The sequence below is a fragment of the Pelmatolapia mariae genome, linkage group LG20 (genome assembly GCF_036321145.2).
Source record: "Pelmatolapia mariae isolate MD_Pm_ZW linkage group LG20, Pm_UMD_F_2, whole genome shotgun sequence".
NCBI lineage: Eukaryota > Metazoa > Chordata > Actinopteri > Cichliformes > Cichlidae > Pelmatolapia > Pelmatolapia mariae.
The window spans coordinates 19,963,735-19,980,859 of record NC_086244.1 but is presented as its reverse complement, the minus strand read 5'-3'; the positions used below and the strand labels follow the sequence as shown (position 1 = coordinate 19,980,859).

The following is a 17,125-nucleotide window of genomic DNA, read 5'->3' as shown; positions in this document are numbered from 1 at the left end:
GAATACAAATCAAGTCTACAAAGAAACAGCACTTCCTTTGCTAAAAAAAAAAAATCATGAGTTTTCCAGTTTCACTAAAAACCTGCTACATATACGTTTCTGTTGTGTGCTACATTCAGATTAGTCCTCTAACAAGCGTAATCTCTTTATATCAGAGTGCAGCAGTGCATCCCACTTCACACCTGCAATGCTCAATGAGTAAAAAGCCACATTTGTCATGTGCTTGGTCAAAGTTCTTTAAGGCTTTTTAAAATATATATATATATACATATATATTATGACATCTTTCATCTATGGCATGAAAAATTAAATTCTCTCCAAACCAGGAGCAAATTCCACTGAGGATTGTTCACATATCTTCACCAAACAGTTACACAGTCATAACCCTCATAGCCAAAATACTTTTGATTAAAAGTGTAGATTAAAAAGGCTGACTTTTTACATCTTTACATGGCACTCGTGCAGTCACCTTTTGTGCTATACATTCTCTTTAGCATGCACTGCACTGTGCCTAACATGCATGCAAAACAGCAGAATCACCAACAGAAAAAAAAACAGTCAAAGTAAAGAAAGAAAGAAAAAAATCCTTCTCGCTTTAGAAATAAAATTATTTTCAATAGCCACAACAGACAACTTATTTACTAAACAGAACCTTTGTCTTCATGCACAAAGGAGAAGTAACACAAAATACAGTGTCTCTGAAAATACTGTTTACAGTTTGTGCAAACACTTTTCCCTCACAATAATGCTCCTTATACTGACTTTCTTCGTAAATGAGGGAACTCCCGGAAACTATGGCCAGGTGAGATCCTGCTTCCTGGCGAAGTTAGTCCAGTGTTGTCCCTGGAACTTGGTGAACAGCCCTGAATCCTGTAGGAAACTGAGTTGTAATAAACAGAACTAACGTGGCAGTCATGATGTTCACTGTGGGACATAAGAGGGCTATCGCAAATCTCTAAACGGTAGCACATGCAGGAACAGAGGGAGCTGAGGCTCGACTCCTGTCTGCGTCTGCCTGCCTTTATCTGGAAATGCAACCTGTGCCTGCAGGGGCTTTTTCGTCTTTCCTGATCCACCGGGGAAGAGATCAGGTTGGTGCGACTGGTTCCTTCCTCCATTGGGAGGAAGAGTGTGCTATGGCTGTGCACCATGTTGCTCCTGTTCCTCTCACTGTGGCTATCTCTGCTTTGTTCCCCTAAAACACCAAGGCCCAGGGTCCCATCCAAAAGGCCTCTGTCCCTCTTCATTGAAGCCCTTTCTTGTGCATCCCGTCGCTCATCCTCAGTGTTCATGGTGAGAAAACGGAGCACCACTAAATTAAGAAATGCCCCGATAACAGTTAACCCCACCAGAATGTACATAAAGCTGAAAGCGACATAGGGCGTTTTCTCCTGGAGGTCCTCTTTTTTCTGCAAAGCCACAAAGTCCCCAAAGCCAATTGTGGTGAGTGTGATGAAGCAGTAGTAGTAAGCATGGAAGAAGCTCCATCCCTCAAAGTGGGAAAAGGCTGCAGCGCCCACACACAGTGTTCCGATGCAGGACAAAAAGCCCACCAGGACCATGTTCTCCATGGACACCTCAGTGCGTCGAAAGCCCAGGCATTGTTTTACCTTATGTAAGAGATAGCGGACAAATGTGTTCATCCTCTCTCCCAGGCTCTGGAACATAACCAAAGTGAGAGGAATGCCGAGTACAGCATAGAACATGCAGAAGATCTTCCCAGCATCTGTTCCAGGGGCTGCATGTCCATAACCTTAATGCAAAGAGATGGAAAATGTAATGACACTGTGACGCATCATGAAGCAACGCTTGGTTGGTAAAACATGGAGCAACTGTCTATTTTTAATCAACACGTCATTAAAACCAAGCCTCAAATAGTGCATTCTTGCAGAAAAAATAATGTTGTGCTGTGAATTACGAAGCAAGCAAAGTGACACATCACCCGTCATTTCCAAAAACATAAAATAAACAATAGAAGAAGCCTTACATTAACTTACCAATGGTAGTGATTACTGTTATGGCAAAGTAAAAAGAGCCAGCAAATTTCCACTGTCTCCCGGCGCGATGGGGCTCAGCTTGCAGCACTACTCTCTCGATTTCGCGGTAGTCGTCCTCGGAGAAGCGGTACTTCTTCTTCATTTCGTTGCGCTTCTGCTCCAAGATGCGCCGGCGGGAGCTCTCCGACTCGGACTCCAGCGCGTCAAACACCGCGGCGCCCACCAGCAAGTAGGAGAACATGCAGAGGATGAGCGACAAGGTCCGGACGTTTTGCTTCTTCATTCTCGGCATCGGCACGAAAGTCGGAAGCACGGGCACGGTGTTACAGGTGGTACTGTTCTTCAGCTTAGACTCCACATTGGTCTTGCAGCCTGTTGCGTGAAACGTAATGTCACGAGGGGCGGGTGGGAAAATAACGCCTTTAAATCTTGACTGTGTTATGGTTCAGATGTCTTCTTTGTTTTTAAAACGCGCATATTCTCCTGTGCGTACCGAGAGCTATCGGCTCTCTGCGCGGTTATCTGTTTTAGTGGCCTCAGCTTGCCTTTTCGCATGCGCAAAACAATCACCAATAAAAAAGAAGAAGAAGAAGAAGAAGGAAAATGTTTGTGTAATATAGGCTAACATATAGCTATATAAGGCATAGCACAAAATACAAAGTAGTATTTTTCGCGGATGTTCAGTTATGTCACATAACTGTGTGCAGCAATTTATATGCCTATTTAATATGAAGAGGTTTGTTCAGCACCATGGACAGCAACCAGTGGGATTTCACATTTGACCTGGCACTGTGACTGCACATACTAAGTGGAGGCTCAGGAGGCTGTGAAGCAGGGAAAAGGTTCAGGTGCGTTTAATATGACTGAAAATCTTTGCAGACACCGAATCTGGGGGACAACTTAACCATTAAAAAAGTTATTCAAAAAGCTCAAAGTTCTAACATCTGGTCCTGAAGTAAGTAATCCCCAGGTTAAACGAAAGTTAATTAAAATCCATTCTGTACAAACATTAAAATGAAAGCCTAATTTAAGCCTTAAATAATAAAAAATAAACATGTAAAGATCCTCATGAGCTAAAGACATGGAAACAAATAAAATATCAGGTAAGACAGTGTTTAGAAATCTGGCGTATTGGATTTGTTCTATAAAATAGATCAATGATAAAATAGCGAGAAAAGTGAAGTAATAAAGATATCAACAACAAAAAAATTAAGGAATCAAATTAACAGTAAAAATTAAATAAGACTGAAGGAATAAAGTAAAGATATACACATAGTTTATCCCAAATTACAATGTGGTCAAAAATACAAACATTCGGAAGTTAAAAATCTGAGAAATACAATCTTAATTCCTTTTTTAAATCAGTTTCCTTAGAGCATTACTTAAACGCACGGATGCCTGAATGTGTGCCTCTGTATGTGAGACAGCTCTTGCGTTCATGTGCAGTGGCTAAAGAGAAAAAAAAAGCACTGCTACTGTAGACGCTTCTAGAAATTTTACTGTAGGTGATGCTGGTTGCTATGGTTACTTGTACCAGTGGCACAGACTTGGACTATCAGTGAGGTTGACACTAATAAGTTAAGAGTAATGATCCAAGCCGGTTTCGTTAATAACGTTGTCACTGCATCACAACATAAATTATCATTATTTAGACCTTTTTTTAAGTTAAGCAAGAAGAACTCGATAGGAGCATCCTCTGTATGTCAGTACAGGGCAGCAGCAGGTGGATTATTGTGTGTGCTTTTGTTCCTGTCAAACAGAGCAACCTGCTCTCCATGGTCCTGTTTTTGTGGCAAAATCAGCGCACTTACATCCCTGTTTTGATTCAAACCAGCGCTCCATAAATCAATTACATCTCAGCTGATAAGAGAGGAACACAAAGCCCCAACAGCCACCCATCAATCCAGACAGCTTGTATTCACATCGTTTTCAAAGCCCAAGGACCTGGAACAAAGCGAGAAGGCCCATCAATCCCCACAGAGTTGAAGGATAAGTGTTTAGACTTAAACAGAAGCTTCATTAATCGAGTTATACCTGTTGTCTGTTTTCTCTAAGGTGTATTTTATTAGAACCCCGCAGACCTACAAATTAATATGTCAAGAAAATATTAAGTAGACTATGGTGAGGTCATATTTATACACATTCAGCAGGATGCATTAGAGGCAGTGTTTTCCTTTGTTCCCTAAACAGTGCTTGTGTTTTGCTTTTTTCAATCTAATATTTATGATACTACAGTATGACGCATCACAATGAAAACTTGAAATCAAGTAGTACATGTTCAAGGGCCGGATTATACTGTGTTTGTGTCCATATTCATTACATTAATATTAACTTTCTGACAGCTGCCACGTGACAGCTGGTAAGTTTATAAGGCTAAATTATTTGTGGAGAAAAATGTGAACATAAACAGCTATGCTATGCAGAGCTGTGCACTGTCCACGCACAGCATTTGCTATTTTTTGTTTTGTTTTTGTTTTTTTATCTCACAAAATCAGTTACACCCACAGTGCATGTGGTAATTGGTAAGTGTATGCAGATTTTACAAAACCTTGTTAAAGCTGCACATGGCATGCAGTGAAAAGAGGACCTCATGCCTGAAGGCCTATTTTTTTCCACTAAATAAAACCCATCTGTCAGCTCTACAACAACAAAAATGCAAATCTGTCAAAATCCTGGAGGAGAGATTGTAAAAATTAATCTCCTCTACAAAAAAAGAAAAAGACAAAAAAAAAACTTTTAGGGTCTTTTTGTTTAACAGGCTCCGAGCCGTTTTATTTCAAGGACAGAAGAAAGAAAATCATCTAGGGACAATATGTGTGATGCAAGAAGCAGCTAGACACAAAGACACGGACAGATGTGGGTTTTAACTCTAAAGGATTGAATCGAGATAATGAATTTCTTTTTTCTATGGCGTGGCGATTTAGGACGGCAAATAAGAAATTGTAGCAAAAAATCAAAATCAGATTGCTTGACAGCCCGGACGTGTCATACTCTAATTTCTTTATGTCTTATTAAATATTTAAATTATGATCCTTAAAAGAAAAAAAGATGCTGACATAACCTTCTTATATAAATTCTGTATGTGAGAGCTGTGTCACAATGAATTGATTGAGCAGAAGTCACATCAGTTAAATCAGTGTCAGCACGGTATAACACACTGTCTTTATCAATAAAGAACACCGCAAGAATAAAACAGTGTGTTGATCTATTTATATATATTAAAGTGTAAGTCTATATTAAAGTTTTTATTGCAACAGCAGGGCCAAAGCAAACACACATAGCCCCGGTATGGAAATAATCTGCAGAGTGATCTGAAATTAAATTCTTCAGCACTTGCTGAAAACTTAACTGAAAGAATTTTATCACAGGATAACAATCAAAATATGAGCTTTTATTCAGGGTACTCTGCACACATATTTACAAAATGTTACGGGAGCTGCTTTCTTCCTGGAGGTAAGCTGAATCTCCTAAAAATACTTGCACTCCACAAAGTGACACAAGACCAGCATTAAAAATATTTGACCTTTATCTCAAGAGAGGAACACAGCATGTAAGAAGGCAATAGTAAGGATTATCCCCCTGGATATGTCTCTAATTTACAGTTATAACAACTGCTGAGGTGTAACAGACACACAGGCCTGTCTTCTTTGTGCTGTACACAAGGGAGACCTAGGGTTAAATGCATAACACAGACTATTTGATCATACCTGATTTCATCAGTTCTCTTACTTAATTAATTCCAAAGGGAAATTACACATGAAGTCACAGTCTATGCAGCTCTCCAAGAATAGCTTTGAAGAAATACTCTGAATGTTCGTCCTTCAGTCTGTGACTCCTGTCTGATATGAGAGTTGATCTTTTTTTGGCACCTCTCTTTTTTTCCTGTTCTTACTCTTCGCTTAAAATGAATAACTCTTTTCTTTCCTGCGTGTGCTTTTTCAGCAGTTAAACCATTTTTGTGAATGCAGTACCGCAGGTGTAAATGCATACTATTGATTCCCATTTTCCCAGTTCCCTGAAATAAAAGCACCCAGATATGATGAGACTGAAAAAATATATATATAACTCATGGTAATACCTCTGCAAGGTTTTCACTGTTAAACAGCCGAGGGAGATATAGATTCTCTTTTTCCACAGAGTCAGGCACCGATGTTCAATAAAGGTTACGCTAAATCTTCATTTCCTTTGTGAAAACCTAAAAGTCCTCAAGCATTTGTATTACTCTTGATGGACACTTTCTAAAGTGTGCCCTTTGACACTTGAAGCACAGAGTTCTTAAATGGTCAGTGAAAGCATATTTTGCACATAATTAGGATTTTGATTTATTCTGATAATATGCAGTCGATACATTTTTAATGCACAAAGTCAGCACATCATTTGGTGACCACATTTAATGTCAGAATTATTATAACAGCGAGGTCATTATTAAAGAAGTTAATGCACTCAAACTTAATCTCAAGCTTAGTGCTCCATTAACATGTGTAGAATACAGTGCATAAATGAGTCTTTAAATGTTAAATATAATTATATTCAGATGGCATAACTAAATTAAATACTACATTTTAAAATGCTGGGACTGGGTTTTTATCAGAGATACAGGGTGTGTGCATAAAGGCACACATTTTTCAACATTTACATTATTTGTATGAGGAAAGAAAGGAAACAGAAACAGCTGTGTATTAATGATATCAACTTGTCCATAAGGCACATTATCTTCACCTCACTGTAAGACTTATAATGCCTGGCTAACCGTAGTAAAGTCAACAACTGGCAATTAAAATAAATACATACACCATGATTGTGCCCATTTGAAACTTTAATTGCTGTAAACCAACCACACAAACGTCATAGAGCCACTAGGTCCTTATTAGTAGGTTTTCAGATGGGTTTTCAGAAGTGACTGTGTGCATTTGTCCTATGCTTTAAGATGTAAGATCATTAAATAGCAGCTGGTAAACAAACTATGAGCCATGCAGGGAACAAGAGAAACACATAAATGTCAGTGTAGTCTGGCAGCTGGGCCATGAGCTGTGTGCCTGCTTATGTTGGACATGTTGGATTCTGTGGAGCAAAAAGGGAGCAAATTAGCTAAAACAGTTTCTGTGCAGACTCTTTGCTCCACTCTACTTTCCACCAGGTTTCATGAATTTCAGCTTCATTTTGCATAATCTTGCTGAAAAACAGACATGTCAGGACTAATTATGTACCTCCAGCTGCTAAGCACCTGAATTACTACCTAAAGTTACCAAACAGGAGTATTGCAACACAAAAAAAGAAGAACTTGCAGATGGATCACAAATGGAAATATGACCATATATACTACTGGTTAAAGTGCTGTTGCCCAAGAAAATCTGTGTACTTACTGTGAAAAGAAAGTCTTGCATGCATGCCTTTATGTTTCTGGATGGCAGTGCAACAGATTTATTGAATTGGGGGGGGGGGGGGGGGGGGTGTTCTTTTTTGATCATTTCTAGTTAAGTAAATTAGTTTAAAATTGGCTTAAATATATGGTGCTTTTTGCAGAAGTAGCCACAAATGTTCAGCCGGTCCAGGTGTCTTCTTGTTCTGTTGCAGATGAGACTTAATTCCAACCACCAGCCTGTTGCCGGAAGCTCATAGTCAGAAGGGGTGGCAAGGGTTAGGCATTAGATTAATATCAAATCTCTGACAAACACAGCTAGATGGGCTTACATGCTTTTTCTAATCCCTGTGTAGATCTTCCCATCTGTACTGAACAGAGGAAAAGGCGACAGAGAATCTGTTTTATGAGGCAGAGGTACTAAATAGCAACAGCAAATACTGGATGCCTGCAGAGCCCTCTGGTTTCCACAGTAACTGAGACCAAAAATAGTAACCCACACCAGCGGCTATTCAACACTGAATCCCCTGCGATAACACATGATTCTATTTATACCTTCTAATGCTGAAATACTGGCGTCTCGTATAAATAACTCTGTCCAATTACTGTCAAAAAATGATATAATGGTCCAATTATAGGTTATCACCTCTTAATCCTTGTTTATGCTGCAGGTTCTTATTGTATGAAACCTAAATGCAAGTTATTAGACCGTTATGCTGAAGATATTGCAAGAAAGAAAATACACAATCATATAACTTGTCAGTGTGCATTTTCTGGCATCAATTAAATAACTAGTTAGTAGACAGAAAATGTCATGATCTAATTGATAATGTCATTTTTTTAAGCTGAAATAATAAAACAAAGTTGCACTGTTTAATAACTAGTAAAAGATTAACTTGGGATTTTAGGCTGTTGGTCAGACAAATAGTAATAGTAGTAAATGATATCATCTCACCATAAGAAGGTTCCCAGTTTTCAAACTTCCTGGTTTGCTGAGGGATTTTTGTGTGGTGTTCTCATGCCTGCAAGGGTTTCCTCCTACGGTTCAAAGACATGCTTGTTGTTATGTTAATTGGTGGTTCTAAATTGGCTGGACTGCTGTGTGTGTGTGTGTGTGTGTGATATACTGCCCCCCTGGCCCAATGACAACAGGAATAGTGTGCATCCTTATAGACAGAATAACTCCCTCCTGACCCAGATGTAGATGGCTTTGTGAGTGAGTAGGAAATTGAAAGATGGACTTTTTTGTTGCTATTGCTCGAAAATATATATAATAATCAAGATTGCAAATAACTGCTCGATTTAAACAAACCTTCACATTTATAAAAGTTACCAGATCACTATATGCATTGCTGGATTTTTGACCTTCCTTTAATATCTGAGACATTCAGCTACCAGACAGGAGGGGCATTCAATTCATATGTCATCTACAAATTAAATGAGACAATTAGTAAGACACATTTTAGGTTTATTGGTCTGGTTAGTTTTCCTATTTTTATATCGTTTTTCTTTATGTAGAGTTGTTTTTTCTTTTTCATTAATGCGTTAATCAGTCCTTATCTCTCATACCTGCCCTGTTGCTTCGTTATTATATAACAGTAAAGTGAAAGTTTTTTCTGCATTTAAGATATGCTGTCTGACTCAGCTAGTTTGCGGGTTTTAACACCGCCAACCAGCTCAGTAAGCTGATGCCTTCGGGGTGTATCGGAAAAGCGAGTTGATAATGAGTATATTTAAAAACCCAAACGATTGCAAATAACACCAAAATGGAGTTAGATTTATATGATAACAATTACTAAGAGAGGGGTTTAGCAATACATAGCTTCCAGAATTAATAAATATAAAATACAGGTAGATTAAAGTGCTAGTAAACGTAGTTAAGTCACATGGTTGATTTTTAAGTGAAGCTCCTGAAGGCAGCACTAGCACTGCAGCCGCCAGCGAAGCCGCTATCTGATGATGGTAGACCTGAAAGACGGATGGTCAGGGCCGTCCTCGTCTAACCTGAACATGCAAGTGTAGCTTCATTCAGCAACGGTTGCAGCGCTAAACCAGGCTACTCGACAATTTAGCCCTAGCTAGCCGCATATCTTTTTTTTTTTATTAAAGCATGGAGGACGATTGTGTTTGTGAGTACGACTCCACCTGGGACACAGAGAGTGATGGAGACGACCCGGCCGGAGAGAGCCAAACCCGTCGGTCAAATCAAGACAAAAACAAATCGAGCTGGGCCTTAGTACGTGCTTTTATTATTACTCAGCCAGAGGACAAAGGACAAAAAAACCTAGTCTACCCTAGTGTAGCTCGTTTCTTTTACATCCAATACTACGTTTTCTGTTGCCTGTTGTGGAAAGCTAACGTTAGCTTTACGCATCACTGCTGCGACTTTGCTAACTAGCCTAGCTCGCTGCTAGTTTACTTTTTAGTTGAAAATCGTCGTAAATGTTTACTCTGGCCTGCTCACATTTAGCAGTAGTCTGTGAATCATAGTCAGAATGGAGGAGGAATTCATTAGCATATAGACTTAATTCATTGCAACAGTGGGAATTTGATTAACCCGACCTTATATGGCAACTCGTATGACGTTATCAGGAACAGCACAGGTCGTGACACAATTATTAATGACCCCTTGATTTGTAGTATATTAGTTCAGGTTGTTTATACTTTTAATGCAATATAATGCAAGGCCTGCATTTAATTTATGTGAGACGCCTGATGCATATCAATGTATTTTATTATATATGCTTAATATTTGCAGTGGCACCACACGCCCAGAAACATGAGAGCAGCAAAGGACATGCAAAACTACAGGAGAGGATACCCCGTAAGTTACACCTCAGCTCATCTCTTAAAAAAAAAAAAATCGTGCTCATAGCTGAAAGATGTTAAAGTCTCCTTTATTCTGTTTGGACAGAATCTCGCAGACGAGGAGTGCTCAGAGGACAAAATGAACAATCTGCAGTTTTATCTCAATAAGTTTCCCTCTGCTCCTGATGGTAAAATACTCATATGTTTGCATATAATATAATATTTGCTGTATGTGTGAAAGTCGTGCTTGTGGTGATGATACCAATATTTTGTCTCATTTGTCACAGATATCTACATTGAATCATTTCTTAAAGAATGGAAAAACGACTACAAACGGCTGGAGAGAGTTCACTCGTACATCCAGTGGTATGTACTGTTTGACACTTTGAACTTTGTACTTTAGCCATATCCAACCTAACGGCAACAGAACTGACCACAGCTTACTTTTACCATCTTGCTGAACTTGTAGTCTGAAGCCTGTTACGCATACACACAAACATATTCACTCGTTTCTCATTTTGTACTTCCTTCATTCCTTGCTTCCCCTCCTCGCAAACAGGAAGAGACATTCTTAATTCTCAGTAGGATTGATTAAATAGGACGTGAGCCACACTTGCATTATTTTCTGTTATTGCCCAACTTCTGCTTTATTTTATGATGTCAGATGTAACTGTCTTTTTTTGTAATTTTAACTAAAGCTGGTTACACAGTCTACTGTATTTAAGTAACTAACACTACTCATGAATACTGATTGGACTAGTTGTTTGTAGCGTCCTTCCATCTGTGCTGTGCAAAAGTCCTAAGTCACCTGTCATTTCTTTATATTTTGCTTTTAAGGAGACATAGTTAGAGCAGGACATCTAGTAATGAGAAGGCTGGTAGTTTGATCCCTGGGTGCTCCAGTCTGCATGGCAAATATCCTTGGGCTGGATACTAATCTCCTAGCGTTTATCAGAGTTTGAATGTTAGATAAAAAGCACTTAAGCATAGAAAAAGTGTTTGTGCAAATAAGACATTTTGTATAAAGCACTCTGAGTGCTCCGGTAGAGTAGAAATAATATAAGAATCAGTCTATTTGTTAAGCCTAAAAAAGCACCTACTTCAAGGGATGATCTACTGCTGTCTACACATAGCAGACAACTTAGCAAAGAACCAATTTTGTATTGTATCTGTAAGCACTTTGGTCCTCACAGCCTGTCACAAAAACAGACTTTTTTCCTATTTCTTTTGTTGAATCTAGAAAAAGCCAAAAATAACAATTCGAAAGGCATAAAACTGTATTTTTACAACCAACAAAGAGAGCTATTAGCCAAAAGCCTGGCATATCTTCACATAGTGTGCAGTGTGTGTGTGTATATTTTTTGAAAACAAATCGGAAGAAACTGGACAAGTGAAGGAGACAGTAGGAGGTGAACTATATCATAAAAGTATGCCTTTGCAAAATATGACACAAATCTAGCAAAGACCTGGCGCAGGAGATGCATCTAGTGCTTTGGTTGGTCAGTCTATTGTTCACTGAAATCTTATCAGAAATGGCCTCAGTGAAAGGGAATTGGGGAGAAAAGGCTGAGGTATGCCAAATTACACGAGAACTGCACTGAAAATCAATGGCAATGGGTCTTAAGGTTCAAATATGTCAATATGTATGGAGGAGTTAAGGAGACAGACTCGATGGTGAGTGTCTATAGCCGTTTGCAAAATACAGTGGAGGCTGTGTCATGGTTTGGGGCTGCCTTTTAGTCAGTGCTGTTAGCGATCGTTTTAAAATTGATAGGTGGATGATTGCAGAAAAGTACCCGTAGATTTTGATCCACCATAAAATACCATCTGGAAAGAGTCTTACAAGCAACGCTTTCATTTGGCACCATGATCCCAAACTCGGTGCAAATGCACTAAAGGCGTACCTGGATAGAAATCGTAGCGGAGTACTATCAGTCATGCTTTGGCCTTCCCAGAGGCTGGACATCATTGAAGCAGTGCAAGATCATCTTTACAGAAAACTGAAAAGGCAAGAAAGAAGCCTGGAGAACTATTCCTGAAGACTACTTAAATAAATTACAAGAAAGTTTGTTTAAGAAAAATTAGGCTGTGTTGAATGAAGGTGGTCATACCAGATGCTGACTGTCAAAAAACTCAGTTTTTGCATTTTATATACTGATTTTCCATGCATGTTTGCACATTTCAGTAAATCGCTAACACCTATTTTCCTAGCAAAATATAAAGAAATAAGGGCTGACTCGAGACTTTTGCAAAGTACTGTATATTCCAGCTGCGTGCCTAGGACACACCTGTACAACCTTAATTATAGCTACATCGATACGCCTCTGTTCTCCTGACGCATTTTAGGATTTGAGATATTTTTGAGCATGGAGTACTGAGATCGATTTCCAGATCACAGGCAGGAGGATTGAGGAGACGGAGAAATGAGAGAAGCCTACACTCTACATGTGCACAAGATGTCAAGTAGCAAATGCTTTTCCACATCCATAGTGCATACCAGAAATAGATGGAGTGTTCACAGTGGGAAAAGAATTGTTACATATACCCTTTCCTTTCGTGGCACGTTAATAGTTTTTACATTTGTTACTGTAAACTGCCAAAAAATAAATGTTAATACACTGAAGGATGTCATGTTTGTTTACAAAGTGGTGTTTTGTTTAAAAATGTTTTTAAGAACGAGGCAATTTATGAAATTATAGCATATGCATGTTCTTTTAAAGTATTGGATGAAGGCACTAGAATATATTATATTTGGGTCATAAACTGTTCACAGGGACATCTGGCGTCAGCACCACTGAATTAAAGTGTCGTGTCATTAGAAGTTAATTGGTCTTCTGTTGTTTCTCTCTTGAACCGTCTGCTGTTGCAAGGCTGTTTCCACTGCGAGAACCAGGGGTTAATTACATGGCTTCAGAACTTACCAAGAAGGAAATTGAGGTAAGTGTAAAATGGAAAGCGCTCTTACCAAACAGTAGCAGAGAGTTGGTCAACAGTGACTTTCTATCACAACACAAAGCAACTGAAAAAGAGTTTAGGTTAATGCCATAAAGTTGTCCGAGTCCAAAGTCAGAATGAAATGAAGTCTATTGAATCTGGACTAGAACTGCCAGGTTAAATCAAGCAAAAGACTGCTATAGTTTTCCTAAAATTACTGTCTTGGTCAAGTACTCTGACTTCCTCCCACAGCCCAAAGACATGCAGTTAGGTGGGTTACGTTAACTGGCGATTCTAAATTGACCGTAGGTGTAACTGTGAGCATAAATAGTTGTCTCTCTGTTAGCCCTGCGACAGACTGGCGACCTGTCCAGAGTGTACCCCACCTCGTTCCAGCCCCCCAACCCACTTTGTTTGACCATTAACTGTGAAACAAAGTCAGTTTGTTTGACAGGTTAAATTTCTTATGTTTTCCATAATAAGTTCATCACATATAGTAATGTTGGCTGTTTGGTTGGTAATTATTCCTAAAAAAAATGTAGCATGTAGCAAATGTAGCAGTGTCTACAATATGGCTGCATGTTGATGCATTGGTTTTATCACTTGGCTACAGGTCTGTTGGTGTCTCCACAGCCAAATTTATTCTTTAACATTGTAGGAAACCAAAATAGGAAATGCAGTGGCTATATGCATGTCACTAGGCAAGTTCTACGAGTCTTTCAACAGCATGTTGAAAAAGGAAACAAAATATGTGTGATGTAACCTCTTTGGAGCATTGTGGCTTTCCTGCATCTATGAGCGCCCAATAAAAGGTTACCGTAGAGGTCAAATAAGATGCATCACTGAAAATTTGACGATTTCATTTCATATTTGAGACAGTTCTAGCCAGTAAATCTATTTTCCTTTTTCTTTTTCTTTTTTTAAAAATGCGCTGTAAATTCTCACCAGGCCTTCAAGAAGAATGAAGATGCCAAAAGACGACTAGTCGAGTCCTATGAACTCATGTTGGGTTTTTATGGAATCCGTTTGGTTAACAAAGAGACGGGTGAAGTGAAACGTGCAGAAAATTGGAAGGAGCGCTTTGGAAACCTGGAGCGGTAAGTATTATTATTCTCATGTCAGTAATTTCCCGCATATGTAGTAGTTGTTTTTGTGATTACAGCTTCAACTGCCTTGTCCTTCGCAGGAATATGCACAACAACCTGCGGATAACTCGCATATTGAAAAGCCTCGGGGAGTTGGGCTTTGAGCACTATCAGGCTCCTCTGGTGCGCTTCTTCCTGGAGGAGACGCTGGTCAAAAAGACTCTGAGCAGTGTTAAACGGAGCGTGCTCGACTACTTTCTGTTTGCTGTGCTGGACAAGCATAAACGTCAGGAGCTTGTGCGCTTTGCTTACCTTCACTTTGAGCCAAAGGATAAGTTTGTGTGGTGTCCCAGAAAGGTTCAGAAGCTATTCAGAAAGGCAGAGAAGAGACCTGATGCTATAGGGAATGGTGATGGAAAGGAGGAAGTCTTTTCACGGGTTAAAGGCAAAGATGGAGAAGCAGCCCTGCAACAGAAGGAAGATGGACTGGATAGTGTTGCAAAGGCTCAGAAAGGAACTGTTAAAACTGCATTTAAGGACAAAAGCAAACCATCCGAGGCATCCCCTGAGCCTAAACCAGAGTCTGAGGTAATCGAAAATGGAAGTGTGGAGACTGAGTGTAATAATGAAATTTTGGGTAATGGAAATGACTCTTCAGATGATGTTAATGAAATGGAACATTCGCCCAGTAACGACACTGTGACAGGGAAAAGCGAGTCCTGCGCAGACAGTGAGCTGAAATCTACAAGTAACTCGAATGACCAGGATGGGGACATCAATATGCAAACAGAAGAGGATGTAGAACCTGAAAAACCACCGAAGAAGAAAAGAGAAGATAACAAGGTGCTGCCAAGCAATGGCCTGGCTGGGGGCTTAGCCGGTGGGCAGATAGAGGAAAAAGCTGTTCCTAGTAAAGCCACTGGTCAAATGAGCCCGTCAGTGCAAACTCCTCATAAGACTTCAAAACACTCGCCCTCTCTGTCTTCAGAAAGGGAGGAAAAAATCCCAAGGACTGATTTTAATCAAGTGCCACATAAAAAGGAAGCAGACGAAACATTGCAGGACAGTATGTCTGCAACAAACGGGTCACTGATGAAAACCGACAATGGTGTGGATGAACAGACAAATGGGAAGGAACCCGAGGATATTGACATGGAATTGAACCCCACGAGCTCAGACCAGAATGTGGGGAACTCATTAATGAACTGATGGACAAAGTTCATATTAAATTAAATGGAAAAAATGTAATATAGGGACAGAGTATGGCTTAAAATCTTTCTAGGCCTTATTTCTACTATATTTAATGTTAAGATGTTAACTTTGAAGGACTATACAGCTATCAGCCACAACATTAAAACCACTTTGAGGTTGAAGTAAATAGCACTGACCTTACAGTTTCTGCGGCGAAACATTACGTCCTGGCTTTTATATATTTTGACACATATCACCTACCTAAACATTGTTATAGAACACGTACATGCCTAGTTGATGTACTTCCTCACCCAGCAGGATACGTGACCCAACACACCACAAAACTGCTCAGGAAAAATGACAAATCACCCATAGTGTTGACCCAATCAACACCAATGTCCCCAGAACCCAATCCAACATGCCAGACGGAGCCCAGACCATGAAGGACCCAACTCTCAATGATCAGGACCCAAACTTCTTTATGTCAGACACCACCAGACTGTGTCCATGCCTTGGATGAGTTTGGTCAGAGCTGTTTGGTGGAATGAGGAGGACCTGCACAGTATTATGTAGTCAGTTGTAATGTTGTGGCTGATGGGTATATGAATTGATTAATTTGTTAAATGTGGGACCGGATTCGACTCTTATTTCTACATGGCCATCAGACAATATTAAAGGAGAAACACGCCGTATTGTATATTTTTGACTTTTAAACCAATCCCAAAAAAAGGACCAAAGTGTGTGATTAGTTACGCCTCAGTCACACAGGCCTAGAGACCGATTGGCAACTGCCTGGCAACCAGTGGTTTCTATAGGAAAATTAGTATTGCTTGACCAGTTGCAAGCAGTTGCTGTGAAATTGTTCATGAAAGGCCCACTTTCGTGAACAAGGGGGACCTAGAGACCCCCTCTGGTAACCAACGGTCACCAAAGGGTAAATGTGCAACAAGTTGATAAGTGGTTGCAGGAGGTTGCTTGCTGTTGCTCAGGGAAGCTGGTGGCAGAGAGATGTACAGTGCTGCACCAAAAGCTTGTGTGCGGGTGCTTTGGTCACTAGCAGGTTGCTGCAGTCGCTAGTAGTTTGCATGGATGACGCTGGCTTGCAACGCAAAATATAGAACATTCGCCTTTAAAGTAACAGTTGTGCCCTTTTGATGCTCAAACTAACAAGATGCAACTTTTACTTTGATACAAACCTTCTCAGTTTCTGGTGTGCTAGCACCCAAAGGATTCACAAGGAGTTCTTTGATGCCACCACGCTCTTTACAACCAATTTCACACAGCAACAGTCAGCAACTGTTCACCAACCAGTCAGGTAATATATATTTTTCCCTAGAGGTCAGGCTGGTCGCCAACCGGTCTCTAGGCCTGTGTGACTGGGGTCTTAGACTCTGAGTAATTTAACCATGTCATCTGTAGCAGTGAGTTCAAAGCAAATTCCGATCTAGAGAAGAGGGTAAACTTCAAAACAGGTCAGGGACCTGCTTGATTTTTTTTTTTTTTTTTTTTTTTTTTTAAAGGCTGAGTTTTACAGTTGAGAAGTAAGGTTCAAATAGTGGTATACTGTATGTTATGTACAGTAGCAGGAGAGTGTCTGGGGGATTGAAACTGTGGGTCACTGATGCATTTTCAGTAGTTTTAGAATGACAGTGGAGCGCTCTGGCACCTAGAGCCCGACTGCAATATGCAAGTTGGATAAATCTGCTATTTTTGGTCTTCTGTTTTTTGTCAACAGTAAAAATATAGAATAT

The 17,125-nt window shown here is 39.8% G+C and overlaps 2 protein-coding genes across 2 annotated transcripts; one reads left to right on the top strand and one right to left on the bottom strand.

Annotated features, from left to right (window-relative positions):
* Nucleotides 1-376: 376 nt before the first annotated feature.
* On the bottom strand, nt 377-2,490 carry LOC134618900 (potassium channel subfamily K member 15-like). The gene is made up of 2 exons (XM_063464515.1): nt 1,998-2,490; nt 377-1,753 (listed from the first exon to the last, which is right to left on the bottom strand). The coding sequence occupies exons 1-2, from the start codon at nt 2,287-2,289 to the stop codon at nt 753-755; spliced, it is 1,293 nt and encodes a 430-aa protein (XP_063320585.1). The 5' UTR covers nt 2,290-2,490; the 3' UTR covers nt 377-752.
* A 6,807-nt stretch (nt 2,491-9,297) lies between these two features.
* ogfr (opioid growth factor receptor) lies at nt 9,298-16,819 on the top strand. Its single transcript, XM_063464913.2, has 7 exons — nt 9,298-9,592; nt 10,115-10,180; nt 10,271-10,352; nt 10,452-10,530; nt 13,035-13,101; nt 14,047-14,195; nt 14,285-16,819. Exons 1-7 carry the CDS (start codon nt 9,467-9,469, stop codon nt 15,390-15,392), a joined length of 1,677 nt encoding a protein of 558 aa, XP_063320983.1. The 5' UTR covers nt 9,298-9,466; the 3' UTR covers nt 15,393-16,819.
* Nucleotides 16,820-17,125: the final 306 nt, after the last annotated feature.